The 20,519-nt window shown below is 44.0% G+C and overlaps 1 protein-coding gene and 2 long non-coding RNA genes across 3 annotated transcripts in view; 2 read left to right on the top strand and 1 right to left on the bottom strand.

Moving 5' to 3' along the window:
• Positions 1 to 1,350, bottom strand: part of LOC125251155 — a 63,297-nt gene extending 61,947 nt beyond the window's left edge. Inside the window, exon 1 of the long non-coding RNA XR_007180931.1 lies at positions 1,172 to 1,350. This is a non-coding gene — a long non-coding RNA (uncharacterized LOC125251155). The remainder of the gene's footprint in view (positions 1 to 1,171) is intronic.
• Positions 1,351 to 1,583: 233 nt separating this feature from the next.
• On the top strand, positions 1,584 to 9,670 carry capsla (calcyphosine-like a). The gene is made up of 5 exons (XM_048164829.1): positions 1,584 to 1,720; positions 2,287 to 2,443; positions 6,586 to 6,763; positions 6,885 to 7,094; positions 9,414 to 9,670. Exons 2-5 carry the CDS (start codon positions 2,367 to 2,369, stop codon positions 9,513 to 9,515), a joined length of 567 nt encoding a protein of 188 aa, XP_048020786.1. The 5' UTR covers positions 1,584 to 1,720; positions 2,287 to 2,366; the 3' UTR covers positions 9,516 to 9,670.
• A 163-nt stretch (positions 9,671 to 9,833) lies between these two features.
• LOC125250881 lies at positions 9,834 to 11,469 on the top strand. Its single transcript, XR_007180891.1, has 2 exons — positions 9,834 to 9,865; positions 10,018 to 11,469. It is a non-coding gene; the product is annotated as an uncharacterized LOC125250881 (long non-coding RNA).
• The last annotated feature ends 9,050 nt before the right edge of the window (positions 11,470 to 20,519 follow it).

Below are 20,519 nucleotides of genomic sequence, written 5' to 3'. Positions count from 1 at the left end.
TTCCCTTGTCTAATAAAACATGTAAATATTAAAGCGTCTTTGGCGTTTCCATGGTTTCTACAAAATAAAACCGGAAACCGAGGGTAACGCGGGTATGACGCAATTGACAGGCGACTCCTCACACGTCCCGGAGCCTTGGTTAAAATTGCAATTTTCTCATGATTTACAAATAGTTGGAAACATTTGGGATACTGTAAGTACTCAAGTGAACAAAATATATAACACTGGCCTAGGATATTTTACTGCAAAATTCTTACACATTGCACCTTTAAGTGATGGTCATATTCCTTATATTTACCACTAAGCCAAGCTTCTAAGCTGTAAAACGACTCCTATTTTGTGTTGGTTAAGCATGTGGTTGTTAAGTAACATGATTAGTAAGAGGTTGGTAATGATTAATTGATTAACTGATCATTAGTTTAAATCGACATCTGGGAACAGATGTGCAATGTGTGTTGGCATGAAAGAATATTTTACTGTTGCTTGGTGTCCAAAAAAACCCTAATTATTTCCTCTGTGGCTAAATGTTGTAAAACAATACAGATGTAAAATGATCTTAATTAACAGTTTATTCTGATTTTACGATCATATTAACTGGAATGTTTTGAACAAACTTTCAAAAGCACATCACTGTTGTGCAATCCAATGACTCTATCCAACCTCTAATGCTGGTCTATATTTAAATATACATCAGATTTGACTGCACACTCACTTGCAGAAAGTTTTTATTGACCAACGTTTCGGCATAAAGCCTTTGTCAAGGTATATTTAAAACCAGTAAACAAGTAAACATAAACTATTGCTCTGTTGGTCCAAGGTTCAAATCTTCCTCTAAGTGGTAGGCCTACTACAAAACTAAGGTGTTCGTCTCTGTTTCTTTCCACTTCTACAACTATTAAAGTAATGCTTCTCCTGTAAATAAAACTGTAAATAGGGGCATCTGAAAAGAAAAACATCAACACTTCCAGCTGTTTACACCTTTGGGTGAATCATGAAACCTGGCATGGGTAATATTCAGAATAATACAAAAACTACTAATGTGAACCAAACGAAATTATCATTGAGAATAATGGGAATTTGTGGATTTGGGAGTGGGTGAAAGTTAATCTGAACTTTAATGAGAAGATTCCCCATTTACTGGTTTAGACAGCTTTCTATACACTAAAATTACCTCAATCTGCAAACTGGTCCATACATGAATAGGGTTCGTCTAGATCTCTTTACCTGTACTTAAACCAGTAGCCATTTTGGAGATAATGGCGCGTTTAATCCTTCAGGCGAGTCATCGTCACGTGATCGAGTATTCCCGCCTTATACACTAGGCTACCCGTAGTTTCCTACAGTTTTAGCAATAAAACAATAAAAGACAGCGAAAATATTAATTCTAGTTGCCTAACTCTGGTATTAAGGCAGATACTATGGTTACCATGGTAAAACTCAGCTATCGATAGGTTTAAAAACGTAAACTATATATATATATATATATATATATATATATATATATATATATATATATATATATATATATATATATATATATATATATATATAAGAAATAAATTGGCTAATGCAGATAACGGACGCAGAAGATGATGATTGGCACGCGTTGCAGCCAATCAAAAGGAGTGTTGAGTTTGGAGGGGCGGAGAAACGCGCAGGTGCACCTGAGAAACACACGAGACACACGGTTCACTCCTCACGAGACCCTCGCAAGATACAGGTATAATATTTCCTTTATATTTATTTGATTTGAACTTATAGTATTCATGTTAAACTATTTTTTTATTTCTATGAATGAATAAGTAGAAATTACTTTAAGGACGAGGTTAAATAAAATATATTTAACAGCTTCATGTATAGAAAGGGTTTTGTCCTTTTTATTGTAATATTTTAATATTAATCTAATATTTTCTCACAATGTATACTGATAAATATAGCGATGTGTTATTGTGGTATTAGGTTTTTTCTCATCATATATATAATATAATCAATATATAATGTCTGTTGATAATCGTTATGTCTATGGTTACTGCAGCTTGTTTTATGGCGGTTTATGTGTACAGTTGCCATAGTTACATTCTTTGAGTTTATGTTTCCAAGCCAACAGAAATCGCATAAAAACACTTCCTTGTAAGCCCACGTGACGTCTTGAGGACCACCTCATTGCACATTCTTAAAGTGCCTGTGGTGTAAATATCTTAAATGTATTCAGTGTAAATGTTTACAAATGTTATAATAGCTCATATCAAATTATGATTTGTATAATATTTTAATTTTGTACCACAGATCAACCTGAAGCTGCAGTGGGATCCACAGAGACCAAAGTCCTGAGATACACCTGACCTGAAAGAGACTGAGAGAGAGTGATGGCCACAGATGCAGTGCAGGAGCTCCGGCAGCAGTGCCTCAGCAGGGGTGCGGCGGGAATCAAGGGTCTGGGAAGGCAAGGAAAATATTCTAGACTTTTAAAAAATACACTATAAATACACTATAGTTCATTTATGGAAGTGAGGATAGCAAAATAAAGTAAACTGTGACATATTATATCCAAAAATTCTTAATACAGTGGACTACCAGTAAAATTTGGAACCAAAAATTATTCAGACACTTTGACCTGACCATGATTAATATTTTCTGACACAGTTTAACTCTGAGATCTTGTCATATTTTATTACCATTTTTTTTAAACTATAGTGAATAAACTGTATTAATGAATTAAATGTTCAAGGTGTCTGAATAAATTTAGGTTTGACTGTATATATATATATATATATATATATATATATATGAAGAGTTTGGTTCCAAAACGCAATAACTCTATTTTGATTAATTTGAATAAAAAGGTGTTTTCTTTACCAAGAAAGTGGCAAGATGAAAACCACTATTTTCTGTTTCAAACTTTCACATAGCATCTTTTGGTTATAAAAACATTAAAAGTTCAAATCTACATTTTGATTTTAAAAAGTTTATTATAAAAACATGTTATTTTTTTTCCCCAAAATGCAATAAATCCATGATACTTTTTTTTCAAAATGCAATTAATCCATCAATATAAAAGTTATTTTTCAAATTGAAAATACACAACAAAGTAAGTTGATTCACACATATATGACAGAGTCTAAACTTTGCCAATATTTATCTTATGTACAGACATTTTACTAAAAATACATTCAGCCGTCGCTCCCAAAATGAATTCAATGGGTCATCTTGTTAATGTTATAAATTATTTGTCATTACCGATTAAAGAATATCTTGCGCCACCGCACTGTTAAATAAACACATTTGCCAAGTACATTGTTATTAAAATCGGCTTTTTAAAAAGCCTTCAATGTTTACAGTGGGTGGAATGGTGTGCTGTGATTGGTTGAGAGAGGATATATCGCGTTTTGGAAAGAAAGGGAGGGAACATGACAGAATATCACGACGGATATCGCATTTTGAGCAAAATTAATAAATGACTTTTCAATACTGACCATATACAATACTGATTTTGGCGGAAACTCGATTTTTTTTTAAAATGGCGTTTATCGCGTTTTGGAACCAAACTCTTACTCGCTACATTGCCAAAAGTTTTGGGACGCCTGTCTTTACGTGCACATGAACTTTAATGACATTCCATTCTTAAAGCTGCTGTAGGTAACTTTTGTACAAATTTATTTTTTACATATTTGTTAAACCTGTCATTATGTCCTGACAGTAGAATATGAGACAGATAATCTGTGAAAAAATCAAGCTCCTCTGGCTCCTCCCAGTGGTCCTATAGAGGGTATGCATCGTCGTCACTTTCCCGCCGAAAGCGCGCTCCCTCAGCTGGACTGAGTGGCAAAAAAACCTGCTGCGTGACTTACAGGGGAAACTGCGATAACGCGAGCAAAACTAACGAATTACACGAAAGGTTGGAATTGAATGTGTTCCTTACAACTTAATAAACCTAATATACTGACATGCAGCCAGGAGTCGTGTTTCCTGACATTTATATGTGCCTGATTTCGACGGCGGGGAAATACATAAAGCAAATCTGCCTGTGAATATTTTATATAACTACAATATAGGTAGGTTTAAATCCGCGTAATCATTATATCAATGTTATATCGTCATATTGTCCAGCCATAAAACATATATAGTTTTATAGTATTGTCAGTGTTGATGTTTATTGAAAAACACCCAATTATGCAGAATATAAGATGGAAAATATTTAATTGATCAGTTGTCAACACAATATATAACAATACAATATATATGGTATGATTTTACCTCAAAAAAAAAAAAAAAATCCACGTTTCTCTGCCTGGAGTCGTTGCTTTCTGCAGTTTTTACATTTATACCTCAGGTTTTGTGTCAAAGCTGTACAGTCAATCACAAAGCTCTTTCCCGTTTTGGATGTGTTTTGTGTGTTTTTCACGACATTCACGCTGAAAACCAATGCTCAAGGGGCTCGCACACGTCAGCGCCGCGACACGTCTTTCAAATTCGAACGCATTGTTTTATATTTTTTTCTGAAGTCGTAGCTGGGCGCCGCGGACAGGCGCCGAATGTCGCCGCCGGTGTGTGTACACTCATAGAAAACAGTGTTCGAAGTTCGAATTTTAAAGACGCGGCGAGGCGCTGAGCTTCGCGTCCGTTGTGCGAGCCACTTCAGTCTTTTGCCACTCAGTGGCCGTGACCGCAGTCGTAACGGTCGACGGTGACGTCACGTGCATACCCTCTATTGCCATTTGCAGAAATACACCGCTCCTGGTAAGAAACAACCAATCAGAGCCAGGAGGAGTGTCTTAGCAGTGTCAGTCAAGCTCGTGTGCGCGTTGATCACACCCATCTCATGCACAGCGCTTACAGGCGTTCAAATTCAAGATTACCGGTGTGCCGCAGCTTTGCTAATGGCGGACAAACAATTCAAACTGCCAATTCCTCGAGTGGCACCTGCTCATAAAATAAAGACGGGTAAACAGAAAAAGACAGATGACGATGATAAAAAAGCCAAAAAAGAAAGAATTAGATAGAGCCCGAAATAAAACGAGGGTAAATATCGGAGCGGCTTTTCCGAGGTGGAGGGAGCTACGTGTCCTGAAAGGATTAAAAACCGATACAGAGTTAGCCACATTTCTGCTTGACAAGTAAGTAAGACCTCTGCCTCGTCTCCCACGTCCCCTGCCCGATGCTCCGCGCACACCACGGCTTCCTCTTCACCCCACCCGTTGACTCCTCGAAGTCGCTGTGGGTGTGAATTCCTCGTCGGAGCCCACTGACTCAGTGTCAAAACTCTAGCTGCATAACATACAGATAAAATGTCACGCACTATGCAAAGCAACTATTGAAACCTACTAATTCACTGGCTTGTCATGTTGCTGAAATAATGTACTAGCAAACCTTATTTAGCATTACATAGTGATAGAATAATTACTTGCATACTGTAACGTTAGTTACCGTTATATTTATATTATCTTACTAGCTATTTATTACTTATAGAAATAGTGCAACGTCATATAGTTACATTACATGTATTGCAAAATACGTAATGTCTTGAGGACCAAGTTTGTAGTCAAAGTATGGGCAGGCCATAGTCAATGTAAATCATATTGTTAATGTTTCGTCCGTACCAGTGAATGTGCCATAACTGTTTATCCGCCGTCATCGGGGCCCTGCTTGCCTGCTTGCTTACTAGCCTGCACGTTCACGGCAGGCTCCGTTGTGATGGGGGAGTGACCTGTGAGTTGTGCTTGTTCAAATTTTCAGGCTAAGTCAACGTTTTCTAAAAACTTCCTACTGCAGCTTTAATCCGTAGGGTTTATATGGATTTGGCCCACTCTTTGCAGCTACAGCAGCCTCAATTCTTCTGGGAAGGCTTTCCACAAAGTTTAGGAGTGTGTTTATGGGAATTTTTGACCATTCTTCTAGAAGCGCATTTGTGAGGTCAGGCAGTGATGTTGGCGAGAAGGCCTGGCTCGCAATCTCTGCTCCAATTCATCCCAAAGGTGTTCTGTCGGGTTGAGGTCAGGACTCTGTGCAGCCAGTCAAGTTTCTCCACACCAAACTCGCTCATCCATGTCTTTATGGACCTTGCTTTGTGCACTGGTGTGCAGTCATGTTGGAACAGGAAGGGGCCATCCCCAAACTGTTCCCACAAAGTTGAGAGCATGAAATTGTCCAAAATGTCTTGGTATGCTGAACCATTAAGAGTTCCTTTCACTGGAACTAAGGGGTCAAGCCCAACACCTGAAAAACAACCCCACACCATAATCCCCCCTCCACCAAACTTTACACTTGGCACAATGCAGTCAGGCACGTACCGTTCTCCTGGCAACCCTCGTCCAGGCAAGACTCGTCCATCGGATTGCCAGACAGAGAAGCGTGATTGGTCACTCCAGAGAACACGTCTCCACTGCATATATATATATATATATATATATATATATATATATATATATATATATATATATATATACACAAACACATACACACTTACATGGCTTGAAATAAAATAAACTAAAATAACATTTAAAAAATTATTTTATTTCAGCTGGTTTAAGGCAATTAAAATATGTTTAAGTTCAGCATTTAAACTACAAACGTAAATGTTTTTCCCAGGACGTTTCGCATTATGGATGATGATGGCAGTAAATCTCTGGACTTCCAGGAGTTCCAGAAGGGGCTGGAGAACTACGGCGTGTCCGTGGGGAAGGACAAAGCACAACAGATCTTTGCCATGATGGATAAGGATAGAAGCGGCACTATCAACTTTGATGAGTTTCTTGAGAAACTAAGGGTAAGAACAGACAAAACAGAACTGTTTCCAGGATACAGAAATGTTCCCCCATCTATTTTCAAAAGCATATTTTTCATGCTAACTGTGATGCATCCCGCTTCATTCTGTGTCTGTGTGTCAGCCGCCCATGACGAGCGCACGCAGTCAGGTGATCAGTCAGGCGTTCCAGAAGCTTGATAAGACAGGAGACGGCGTTGTGACCGTAGAAGATCTACAGGGTGTTTACAACAGTAAACATCACCCCAAACACAAGAGCGGAGAGTGGACAGAAGAACAAGTCTTCCGCTCGTTCCTGGACAGCTTCGACTCTCCGTACGACAAGGATGGAAAGGTTCCTGCAATTTATTCCTGTGTTTACAGTCTAATAAGGGTCTGCAGATTAGATATTATTATCATTATCATCATCATCATCATCATCAAGAGTGTTCATTTCGGTCCACATATACACAATACCATAAGTATTATACATATTAAAAGGTGTAGGTTTTTTCATAACCGTTGCTTCCACTTTAAATTTAATCTATGCAAAAAGATACAAAAACAAAAGTTACTAAAGACAAAACTGCTTAAGACCGTTATACACTGACAATTAAAAATAGATAAAAAGTCTGTTTCTGTCAGCTTTTTATCTCATAATTCATGTCATAATTTCATTTTTTTGTCAATTTTTATTGACTTTTTAAATCTTAATTTCCGCTTTTTTATGTCACAATTTAAATTTTTTAATCTCAATTTTTGCCATAGTTTTGACTTCATCTCATGACTTAATTATGTCATAATTTCCACTTTTTTGTCATAATTATGACTTTTAAAGTCACATTTTTTTGTCAATTATGACAGTTACATTTTCAACATTTCTTCATAATTGACTTAGTTTTAAACCTGACTTACTTTCAAGACTTACTAGTTTTAAACCTTAGTTTTCTTGCAGCAAAATAAAAATTTTTCATGACCATGACTTGTTTCCGCCACTAAATAAAACAATTTAAAAGATAATTCTGACTTTGTATAAAATCAGAATTGCACGATAAACTCGTAATTGCGAGTTATAAAATCAGAATGGCACGATATAAACTTGTGCGAGTTATAAAATCAGAATTGCATGATAAACTTGTAAATGTGAGTCATAAAGTCAGAATTGCGCAACGAAAACTCGTAATTGTGAGTTCTAAAATCAGAATTGTATGAAAAACTCGTAATTGTGAGTTCTAAAATCAGAATTGCATGCTAAACTGGTAATTGCGAGTTATAAAATCAGAATGGCGCGATATAAACTTGTGCGAGTTCTAAAATCAGAAATGTGTGATAAACTCGTAATTGCGAGTTATAAAATCAGAATTGCGCGATATAAACTTGTAATTGTGAGTTATAAAATCAGAATTGTACGATAAACTCGTAATTGTGAGTTCTAAAATCAGAATTGCACAATAAACTCGTAATTGCGAGTTATAAAATCAGAATTGCATGATAAACTTGTAAATGTGAGTTATAAAGTCAGAATTGCACAATGAAAACTCGTAATTGTGAGTTCTAAAATCAGAATTGTATGATAAACTCATAATTGTGAGTTCTAAAATCAGAATTGTGTGATATACTGGTAATTGCGAGTTATAAAATCATAATGGCGTAATATTAACTTGTGCAAGTTATAAAATCAGAAATGTGTGATAAACTCGTAATTGCGAGTTATAAAATCAGAATTGCGCGATATAAACTCGTAATTGTGAGTTCTAAAATCAGAATTGCGCAATAAACTTGTAATTGTGAGTTATAAAATAAGAAATGTGTGATAAACTCGTAATTGCGAGTTATAAAATCAGAATTGCGTGATATAAACTCGTAATTGTGAGTTCTAAAATCAGAAATGTGAGATATTAACATGTAATTGCGAGTTATAAAATCAGAATTGCACGATATAAACTTGTGATTGCGAGCTATAAAATCAGAATTGCTCAATATAAACTCGTAATTGTGAGTTATAAAATCAGAATTGCACGATATAAACAGAATTGCGAGTTATAAGATCAGAATTGTGTGATGTAAACTCTGTAAATTCTGACTTTTTTTCTCGCAATTGTTTATATCACACAATTCTGAGAAAAAGTCAGAAGAAATCATTGCAGTATTGCTGAATATTAAGTATTCCCAACTAAGCAAGCCAAAGGCGACAGTATATATTCCATACATATTTCCCTCTGTACGCTGTAAAAAAAGATGATTGGAGTAGCCTATGTTTTACAAGAAAATACTAGAATATTTCATGATTTTCTACTTGCAAATTTCACGTCTAATTCAATGTGTTAGGCTACTTGCCATTTCTTTGTAATTGTTTGTTACATTTACTAGCAATGACTGAGTGACAACTGTTTCTACACCAGAGTTTTTAATGTATATTCATGTTTCTTATGCTGCGTTCACGCTATGTCGTAATTAACGTAATTTCGAGATGTCAACACGTGGCTTTTCACGTCAACGGCAAAATGAATTAGCAGCGGTCACATGGTACAAGTAGGAGTACTAGGAACTCCCAGACGTTTCCCAGTTTACAAGCTTTAATTACGAGTTCTACAAGGACGTGAACGCTTTTTACAAGTTGTAATCTCGTAATTATGACATGGCGTGAACGCACCTTTATTTCTTCCTGTGACAGGTGACGCTGGAGGAGTTTGTGAACTATTACAGCGGGGTCAGTGCTTCTATTGACAGCGACGAGTATTTCATCACCATGATGAAGAACGCATGGAAGCTGTAGTCATCATCGGACATGTTCGCTCAGAAATCCCGTTTCATTCTATAGTCTTTGGTTTCAATGCGTTCTATTTGTCATTAGAAATAACAGTGAAATGCTGCAGACTGTAAAATATTTACTTGTAGAAATCATGTCTAATTAAAGGTATTTGATTGCTACATCTTGCCTTAATTTTTCACACATTGCTGGTTCCCAGAAGACAAAATGAACGCACAGTCCCTCTCACAGATCCGATTCTGCTTGACCACTGACCAGGACACGAAAGTAAACGGCGTGACAGCCCAGGGGCGGCGCTAGGGTGGGCTAAGGGGCTGGAGCCCCGAATGTTTTCCCAAAAGCCCCGAATCTTTCAGGTTTGAGGTTTCTTAACAGTGCTCTCAAAATATCATTTTTCTAAACGTATCTCTCTATTAAAATATGTTAAACAGTTCAATATCGCTTTTCTACAGTATTCATCATAGGCATCCATACACCTTCAGCGCTTTCTCTCTCTTCTCTCCAACAGCGCGTTCACGCACACCGCAGCTGAACACAGACACGCCTCCTGTCACTCACTCAGAGCAGCGGCAGGCCTCGAGACTCTCGTTCGGTCCGGTTGAAGGGTTTTTGTTATGATATGAACAGCTGATATCACAACTTTAGCACATTTGTCAGCTAAACATTCATTCAATGTTTCCCAATGACCCTGTGCTGCCGCCACCGTTTCATCATAAACCGAAAATTTAAAACGTACAAAGCTTAAACGGTCTCTAAGTTGTATTTTACCAACGAACTGAAATCGAAACCGTGATATGGCTTTGTGCCTTTATAAAACAGCAAAATACAGTGATTAAGTATTAAAATTTTATTAATAATTGTTTGGCATCCTAAAACACAATGTAGACTGAGACTTTATATCACAACTATAAAGATGTTTGAGCCCTCTTTAATGTCCAGTTACAAGTCAATGCTGTTTCTTTGTTCAATTTGCATACTGTATGGGCTTAAACTCTTAAGTTTTGAGCTCTCAAAGTGCACCAGATTGATGAATTTAACCTTAAAATGTACAAAATTTTCTTACGGTGGGGCATGACCCCGGACCCCCCTAGAGGAGGTACACCCAACAAACTTTTACAAATTACAGTGCCAAACAATTTACATTTTCTCAACAACAATACTACAAGAAAAGCTCCTTTCATGTCAGTAAAGCTGTTAACATAAAATTAAAATGTCTTTGGACAAATATTGATTTGGGCTAAGCCCCGGATGTTTACACTGTATGGCTCCGCCCTGTATACAGTATGCAAATTAAAATATGTTAAAGACAAGAGAGAGAAAGCGCTGCCGGTGTATGGATGCCTATAATGAATACTGGCGAAAAGTGATATTGAACTGTTTAACATATTTCAATAGAGAGATATGTTTACAAAAATGATATTTTGAGAGCACTGTTAAGAAACCTCAAACCTGAAAGGGGCTCCAGCCCCCTTAGCCCACCCCTAGCGTCGCCCCTGGCTTACAGTAAGTGATAACTTGTGTATTTGAATCACATCACATCCACTCCATCTGAAATATCTCAACCTCTTACAAGACAACTGGAAACTTTATAAAATCAACATAGTTTAACAGTACTGTATCTGAAACATCTAAAATATCTCTAAAACAGCTGCGCTCTGACTAACAGGGTCTCTCCAGTGTTCACTGAAGTCCACTTCATTTGACAAAATGAGTTCATTTGAACACCCTGAAAAGTCATCAAACATAGTCTTGCATGGGTGATTTTTTAGGTTTGATAATATAAAATACCTCTGTAAATCAATATAATATAAATTATTGTTAAATTTATACATTTAGTAATTACTATAGTAACTACATGTAATGTGTAACAAGGACACTGTAAATTGAAGTGTTACACACACTTTGAACAGCCGCATATAAACCACATGTGGGATTAATAAAAATCAATAATAATGCCAAAGCCTCAAGTCATTTTCACTGCCTTTATTTTATTCAAACTTATTAAGTACAGGAGAGATGTGCTGTGAAGTGATGTATCCATGTTCCCTTATTCCCTGTGCTGTTTGCAGTGCCCTTCAGGGAGATCTCTCCCTTCAGACTGGAATCTCACTTTAGATGGAAGAATCCGCTGTGAAGTCCACTTCGCAGGGCACTTACAGTCAGATGGAACACACTTGAGGTTTTTAGTGCTTTCTGTGTGTTTCCTGTACTGGGTGTGTCAATATTTCTTAGGCTCCACTTTTGACTATTCTTGTGTCAGACTGCCCTTGTGTAACTTCTTTCTGTTGTGTTATCTGCACATCATGGACACATCTGGACAAAACAAGAACTAGGCCTCGGACACATCTGACCTCTCGTTATTAAATTTCTTAATATGCCATATGGTAGGGGTTGATCTCTGAGTACTATGATTGGATGGCCTGGACATCTGAATGATTCTGCTTTATCTTGTGTATAAGTATGACCCTTCTTCCTTAAATTTGAGAATGTTATGGTATGTCTCAGTGTCTGCTTGATCACACTCCCGAGGCGCCTGTTTCCAACTGATGACTGATAGATTTGAGGCTGCAGATAGTCAACCTGACAATTAATCTAACAGGGTGTCAAAAGTGCACACACCCTTTATGATATTCTGCTGTCTAGATGGTTTGGGTGCCTCCTTCAACCCAGGTGGAAAAAAATTAAATTGGTATTAAAAAATTAAATTAAAAAAATTAAAACACGGTATTGTTGACCTTGTTTATTACTACAGAAGCTGTTCTTTAGTGTAGCATGTCACATTACCCATCAAAAGCTTGGGGTCAGTAAGATTATTTTTTAATGAATAAATACATGAATTTATATGTAATGTACATTAATAAATACACTAATCCAAGGAGGGACACATTAATTGATCAAATATGACAGTTAAGATCCACGTAAATATGAAGCAACACAACTGTTTTCAACATTGATAATAATCATAAATGTTTCTTGAGCAGCAAATCATCATATTAGAATGATTTCTGAAGGATCATGTGACGCTTGATCCTTGATCGCTTTCAGAGATCTCTTTTATAGATGCCATCAGTGCTTTTACTTTTCTAGATGTAATTACAGAAATCAAAACTGTCCATAAACTATAAATCCTCACGAAAACTTCAGTCAATCCAGCTCGCGCATCAACCAGAGAGATCAGCCTCCTGTCAAATTTCTCGGTTTCTGAATGGACGGTTTGGCTTTGATTGACAAACGCTAACGTTCGGGCATAGTTTATATACCATCGACCTGTCCTAAAACGTTAGCATGGTTTGATCGATTGCTTGGAGATCGCGTGTTTCTCCGTTCGAGAGCGCATTTCCTGTTCACATCCGTGACAAAATAGTTGATTATTTACGAACGAAAGCTCACAGAAACGTGAAAATGGTCTAATTTTAAAGAAAATATCCTAAGCTAAAAGATGATATAGTTTGACTGATTGAAGCAGCCCTTATCAAAAGTGCGGGGGTCGATTTCTCTCTTTTCAAAAGTGCGGGGGTCCTGACCCCCCTGTCCCCCGTGTCAACGGCGCCCCTGATGACAAGAGTGAAGGACAAGGTTCCCTTTCAGTCGGTCACGTTCGACGTACGTCAGTAGTGACCGACGAATTGGGATATCGCTAGAGAGCCCTATCAGCTTCGAGTGAACTAAAACAAGCCAATGGAATTGGCGTGCGATATTTGTATAATGCGCACCGCCTCCAACAGGTGTATATAAATAGGAAGCAGATGCAATCGCACTCTGTCTTTCGCTTCGGAGCCAAACGTTTGGTGTCCTGCTTCTAGACTTCACTAAGTGAAACTAAAAAGTGAAACTAAACAGCCTGAAGATTTCAGCATCTTTTTGTGCTGGCGTAAAGGCACAACAGCGAGGTCGCGAGCTTCCCGAGGAGCCTGAGCTTAAAGCTTTCAACTGCTGTTCTTACAGCAAAGTGAATTTCCCATCTAAAACGCAGTTTGTTGTTGCGATTTGGGCCAGTTCCTCCTGGTGTGTTCGGGGAGTGGAGTACCCAAACACATTGCGTCACTCCCTGTGTGCTTCAGCACGAGAGAGCTGATTCTTCCCCTTCTGAAAGAGCTTCACAAACGAACCCTGACAGTATGTCATTTCGTCTGTGCGTTACTGGGTGCGGTCGTTCCCTGGTCCCAGCTGATGGGCACAATTGCTGCATCACGTGTTTGGCCGTTCAGCACGCTGAAGCAGCTTTTGTGGATAGCTCATGTTCCCACTGCGGGAATATGACTATCGCAGTGCTGAGATCGAGACTCTCCTTCCTGAACTCTCAGGGAGCGGGGGTCCCCTCCCCTATGCCCCGTTCGGCTGTTTTTTCCGGCTCCGGTCGGAATGACGGTTCGGCGGTGCATAGGCAGGGTGATCTGAGGATCACGGTTAGGGCTTCCTCGCCGAGCACCGCTCCTCAGGCCCCTGCCGCCTCAATAGCACTGCAACCCGTTGTGCTGCCATCGGTTTCTGCTGGGCCCTCTACGGACTGTCCAGCCGTTTCCTTTGGTGCACCCGCTGCGGATCAGATGTCGATCTCAGCATCGGAAGGTGAGCAGGAGTCCTCGGGAGATGAGGATTCGGCTCCGCTGCCTCCCTCTGGGACTGTAGCGCCGCCCGAGTCTGATCCCGAGCTGACGGCTGTGCTTTCCCGGGCGGTCGAGAGTGTCGGGCTCGTGTGGAACCCTCCACCCTGTCCCGGCCCTTCTCGGCTCGATGATTGTTACCTCGGAGCGGGTCGCGCTGGTCAAACCCAGCGTCCCGCCCCGATGCCTTTCTTCCCGGAGGTGCACGATGAGGTGACCAGATTTTGGGACCAGATTTCCGTATAGCGCTCGTGCCAGGTCTGGACCCTCGTCCGCCTTCACCTCCCTGGACGGCGGAGAGGCTAGTGGATACAATCGGATTCCCCCAGTCGAGCGGTCTGTTGTGATGCAGCTGTGTCCAACGGCCACCGGCTAGCGCGGTGAACCACGTCTCCCGTCCCGGGCCTGTAAATTCTCGTCAGGACTGACAGAGAAAGCTTACAGAGCCTGTGGACAAGCTGCCTCCGCCCTGCATGCCATGGCCCTTTTGCAGGTTTTCCAGGCAAAAGCGCTATCGGAAATGCCCCAGGGTGGGCTTGACCAACAGTTGCTTGGGGAGCTGCGCGCTGCCACCGACCTCACCCTCCGTGCGACGAAGGTGACAGCGCGTTCTGTTGGTCATGCAATGTCTACGTTAGTAGTCCAGCAGCGCCACCTCTGGCTGACCTTGGCGGACATGAGGGAAACCGACAAACATCGGTTCCTGGACTCCCCCGTGTCCCCGGTCAGCCTTTTCGGCGACGCGGTGGAGCGCTTCGCCCAACAGTTCTCCGCCGCACAGAAGCAGCCTGAGGCCATCAAACATGTCATGCCACGGCAGTCCGCTGCTGCCTCCACCCTGCCGCCGGCTCAGCCTCAGCCCGCTTGTCGCTGAGGGCGCCCACCCGCGTCGTCCTCCGCCTCTGCTAAGTTGGCAAAGCAGCAGCCAACACCAGCCAAACAGCAGAGTGCCGGTCGCGGACGTGGTGCCCGTCTCAACCAAGCCAGGTGGTAAGCGGTCGAGGAAGTCACGATCCTGAGACGGGCGACCTGGAGGGGAAGGATCCTGCTCTTCGGGAGAATCTTCCATCATCTCTCCCACCCCCGGAGGAGGGCCAGGGGGAATTTGTGTGTATGTCTGTCCAGCTACCGCCGCTGGCTCTCCGGAGACCAGCGGTACCCACTTCCTCACAAAAAGAGCAGTTTCCCCAACCTCCAGGTCACAAGAGGGCGCGCCAGCAGGTGGCAGTGTGATGGTGCAGGCCGCACCCCGTGCGCCGTCTCCCATACGCACTGCTACCTCGCAGAGTCTGACCACACTCCGGGCCGCTCCCATGCCGTCCGAGTCGGGTCCCCGTACTCTGCCTCGCTGCCCCACCCCCGGTGCGTCTGTGGTGCCTTTGGTCCCGCTGGCTCGGTGTCTGGAAGCGTGGATAGCGCTCCCCAGCCCGTCCCGCTGGCTCATTCGCACCATCAGACTCGGCTATGCGATTCAGTTCGCCCGGCATCCCCCGGTTTTCAGGGGTGTCCACTACACTCAGGTGTCACTGGACAATGCACCTATTCTCCAGGCGGAGATTGCTGTCCTCATGGCGAAGGATGCAATTGAGCCGGTCCCTCCAGCCGATATGAAGTCGGGGTTTTACAGCCCCTACTTCATTGTAACAAAGAAGGGCGGTGGGCTACAGCCGATCCTGCATCTGCGCGTCTTGAACCGGTACCTTCACAAGTTGCCGTTCAAGATGCTCACGCAGAAGCGCATTTTCGAATGCGTCCGTCCCCAGGATTGATTTGCAGCGATCGACCTGAAGGACACGTACTTTCATGTCTCGATTTTGCCTCGCCACAGACCCTTCCTACCGTTTGCGTTCGAGGGTCGAGCATATCAGTACAAAGTCCTACCCTTTGGGCTGGCCCTGTCACCCCGCGTCTTCACGAAGGTTGCGGAGGCGGCCATTGTTCCCCTCAAGGAACAAGGCGTTCGTATTCTCAACTATCTCGACGACTGGTTGATCCTGGCCAGCTTGCGAGATCAGTTGTGCGAACACAGGGACATGGTTCTAGCTCACCTCAGCTGGTTGGGTCTTCAGGGCAACTGGGACAAGAGCAAATTCACCCCGGGCAGAGGATCTCTTATCTTGGTCTTGAGCTAGACTCGGTCGCCCGGACTGCGTGACTCACCGAGGAGCGCTTCCAGTCGGTGTTGACCTGCCGGAGTACGCTCAAGCGCAGGACAGCGGCCCCACTGAAACTTTTTCAGAGGCTCCTGGGGCATATGGCATCAGCAGCCATGGTCACGCCGCTCGGATTGCTCCATATGAGGCCGCTTCAACACTGGCTCCGCGGCCGGGTCCCGAGAGGGGCGTGGCAGCGCGGTACTGAAGGTTGGGTCTTCAGGGCAACTGGGACAAGAGCAAATTCCCCCGGGCAGAGGATCTCTTATCTTGGTCTTGAGCTAGACTCGGTCGCCCGGACTGCGTGACTCACCGAGGAGCGCGTCCAGTCGGTGTTGACCTGCCGGAGTACGCTCAAGCGCAGGACAGCGGCCCCACTGAAACTTTTTCAGAGGCTCCTGGGGCATATGGCATCAGCAGCCATGGTCACGCCGCTCGGATTGCTCCATATGAGGCCGCTTCAACACTGGCTCCGCGGCCGGGTCCCGAGAGGGGCGTGGCAGCGCGGTACGCTCCGTGTCCCCGTGACACCGAGCTGCAGTCGCACCCTCATCCGGTGGTCGGACACCTCGTTCCTGCGGGCAGGAGTGCCCCTGGAACAAGTGTCCAGGCATGCTGTGGTCTCCACAACGGGCATGCAGTGTCGGGTCTGTGGACGGAGCCTCAACTGCATTGGCATATCAATTGCCTGGAGTTGCTAGCAGTACGTCTTGCACTGGGCCGCTTAAAGGAGCTGCTGTCAGACAAGCACGTACTGGTCCGCTCGGACAGCACTGCGGCCGTTGCGTACGTCAAGGTGGTCTACGCTCCCGTCGCATGTCGCAACTCGCCCGCCATCTCTTGTTATGGAGTCAGAAGCATCTGAGGTCGCTTCGTGCCATTCATGTCCCAGGTGTGCTCAACCGTGCAGCCGACAAGCTTTCACGGCAGCCTCCACTTGCGGGCGAGTGGCGGCTCCATCCCCAGGTGGTCCAGCTGATCTGGCAGCACTTCGGGGTCTGCGCAAATATGCATTTCCCCCAGTGAGCCTTCTCGCACAGCTCCTGTGCAAGGTCAGGGAGGATGAGGAGCAGGTTTTCGGACCTGACGCTCCTCACGACAGCCCCTCCTTGGCCGATTCCTCTGAGGAAGGACCTCCTGACTCAGAGACGGGGCACCCTATGGCACCCGCGTCCCGACCTGTGGAACCTCCATGTGTGGATGCGGAGGTTCTTAGTGATCTCCCGCAAGCGGTCGTAGACACCATCACTTCAGCTAGAGCTCCTTCCACGAGGAGCCTCTACGCGCTGAAGTGGAACCTATTCGTTGAATGGTACTCCTCTCGCTGAGAGGACCCCCGATCATGCTCGGTCAGATCCGTGCTTTCGTTCCTGCAAGAGGGCTTGGAGCGAAGGCTGTCTCCCTCCACCCTCAAGGTGTATGTTGCCGCTATCGCTGCACATCACCATGCAGTTGAGAGTAAGTCCCTGGGGAAACACGATCTGATCGTCAGGTTCTTGAGGGGGGCGAGGAGACTGAATCCTCCTCGCCCTTCCTCCATACCCTCTTGGGATCTGACCCTGGTTCTTACATCTCTCCAGGGTCATCCCTTCGAGCCTCTGCAGTCAGTCGAGTTAAAAGTACTGTCTCTTAAGACCGTCCTCCTGGTTGCATTGGCTTCGCTTAAGAGGGTAGGGGACCTGCACGCATTTTCGGTCGACGAATCGTGCTTGGAGTTCGGGCCCGGTGACTCTCACGTCATCCTGAGACCCCGGCCCGGATATGTGGCCAAGGTTCCTACCACTCCCTACAGAGATCAGGTAGTGAACATGCAAGTGCTGCCCTCGGAGGAGGCAGACCCAGCCCTGGCTTTGCTCTGTCCCATCCGCGCTCTGCGTGTGTACGTGGACAGAACGCGAAGCTTCAGGACCTCAGACCAGCTCTTCGTCTGTTATGGAAGCCAGCAGAAGGGAAAGGCTGTCTCCAAGCAGAGGATGGCCCACTGGATAGTGGATGCCATCGCCTTGGCATATGATTCCCAGGGCGTGCCTTGCCCGCTTGGGTTGAGAGCCCACTTCACCAGAGGAGTGGCCTCTTCCTGGGCGTTGGCTCATGGCGCCTCGCTGACAGATATCTGTAGAGCTGCGGGCTGGGCGACACCTAACACGTTCGCTAGATTCTATAGCCTACGTGTAGAGCCGGTATCTTCCCGTGTACTCGCTTCCACTAGCCGGTAGACGCGTTGAACCCGCTCTAAGTGTCGGCTTGCAATGCCGTTCCTGCTCCCTGGGGCGGATACGTGCATCTTTGACTCCAGTCGTGTTCCCCGCTTGGCGAACCCTGTCGAGTTCCTCCGCCTCCCCCTTCGGCTCGGACATTGCAGAGTGTCTGATGCCAGGCCAACATCCGTCATTGACGTTGTCTGTTGGCTGGGTTCCATATGTCGTGACTCCTCTACGTGAGCGGTCCCATATGTGTAATTATCCACGGTCTAAAACTCCCTACGGCGAGTCTGTGTCTTTACCTTAGCAGAGCCAGCTCTGCTGTCACCTGTCAGATGAGTCTCCCCCTACCCAGGTGGAGCCATCCCAGGGACTCCATATGCGTACTGCCCCTCGGGCCAGTCCATATGTGTATTCTCCACGTAAACTCCTCCCCCATTGGGTAGGTAGTGGCCTCCGCAGCGTCCCCTACGGGTTCGCTTCCCCAGTGTCGTTTAGTTTACTTAGTGGGTATTCGGTAAGACAGCAGTAAACTCTCTCGGCGTAAAGCTCGCCCCCTTCACCATCCCAGTTGGTGCGACGGGTAGCCAGAGCTTGCGCTGGGCACTGGAAGGGGTTTCGTAACTGTGGAACTTTATTTGGGATCCCAATTCGTCGGTCACTACTGACGTACGTTGAACGTGACCGGCTGAAAGGGAACGTCTCGGTTACGTATGTAACCCTCCTTCCCTGAAGGGGGGAACGGAGACGTACGTCCCGTCGTCACAGTTTCTGTACCCTCGCTGTTGTGCGGACACTAGTTGTCTCCTCAGCGAAAAACAGAGTGCGATTGCATCTGCTTCCTATTTATATACACCTGTCGGAGGCTGTGCGCATTATGCAAATATCGCACGCCAATTCCATTGGCTTGTTTTAGTTCACTCGAAGCTGATAGGGCTCTCTAGCGATATCCCAATTCGTCGGTCACTACTGACGTACGTCTCCGTTCCCTCCTTCAGGGAACGAGGGTTACATACGTAACCGAGACGTTATGGCTCATCAATTTTAAGGTAAGCTAAATAGAGATTTTTTTATGAAAAATAATCAGAATTTTACCATTTTGAGATCACACACACAGGACCTTTTGAGAAGACTGATTTCTCCTGTCTGCTCAATAGTCAGTCTGGTCAGTCCCGGTCTAGTCCTGTCATATCAAGCTCCGATCTGCTCTGTTCTCTGCTCAGTTTACCTGTGCCTGCAGTGCAACCCTCTCTGGTCCCGGATGTCTACAGGTTTCGGACTCATGCCTCAAGGTTTCTGCGCTTGCATCTCTCCTCTGGATTTGTTGGGTTTGCAGGGGACTTGCTTCATCGTCATGGCAACGGTTCGTGAACAGGTCAGATTACGTCAGAGTTTGTTGCCATTTGTTGGATGCTCAGACGACCAAACAAACGCAGATTAAACATGTTCAGTCTGGTAAAAACAGACTCCGACCAACGCCAACAGGGTTATCACACCTATCCAACAAACTCCAGCAGAGTTTGTTGCCGTTTGTCGGTGCGATGTGAACTGAAACAGCTGAAAACTACCCGCATCTGGCGGGTTGGCGGGTGTTAATGTCAAGCCCTGATTGTTAAGCCTGCCCTGGGTACACCAAACTACCCGCATTTTTCTTGTCCGTTGCCCTCACAGATTCCTGCAGTTAAGCTTGGATGTACTTTTACATTCCAATAAAGGTCATAGATGACATGCCTCTGAACTGAAGTATGACTTGTTGTACCTTTACAATACTTATAGGCAACTAGTCATCATATCTTCCACTCCACGAAACACATGTTAATGCTCAGTAGTACACATATATGGTGCTTTAATGTATGTGCATTGTACTAAAATGTGTTCATTTTCAGTGGGCATATATGCGGCTCAAACGGGTAGCCTAGTGCATCCCAAATTTTTCAACATTAACATTTTAATATAACATTATAGTCATTGGCCTTTAGAAAAATGTTTTTTGAGGAGGTGGAGTGCACAATAGGCCCCTGTGGCGTGGCCTAAGCTTTTGTCCTTAATGGC

This window comes from Megalobrama amblycephala, linkage group LG17, assembly GCF_018812025.1.
Source record: "Megalobrama amblycephala isolate DHTTF-2021 linkage group LG17, ASM1881202v1, whole genome shotgun sequence".
Classification (NCBI taxonomy): domain Eukaryota; kingdom Metazoa; phylum Chordata; class Actinopteri; order Cypriniformes; family Xenocyprididae; genus Megalobrama; species Megalobrama amblycephala.
The sequence above is the reverse complement of the archived record's forward strand: the minus strand, read 5'-3'. Positions and strand labels throughout refer to the sequence as shown.

Excerpts from the sequence above, each read along its gene's own strand:
- capsla (XM_048164829.1), top strand. The coding sequence starts at position 2,367 with ATGGCCACAGATGCAGTGCAGGAGCTCCGGCAGCAGTGCCTCAGCAGG. Across the intron at positions 2,444-6,585 it reads GGAATCAAGGGTCTGGGAAG|GACGTTTCGCATTATGGATG; the intron begins GCAAGGAAAATA and ends TGTTTTTCCCAG. Across the intron at positions 7,095-9,413 it reads CGTACGACAAGGATGGAAAG|GTGACGCTGGAGGAGTTTGT; the intron begins GTTCCTGCAATT and ends TTCCTGTGACAG.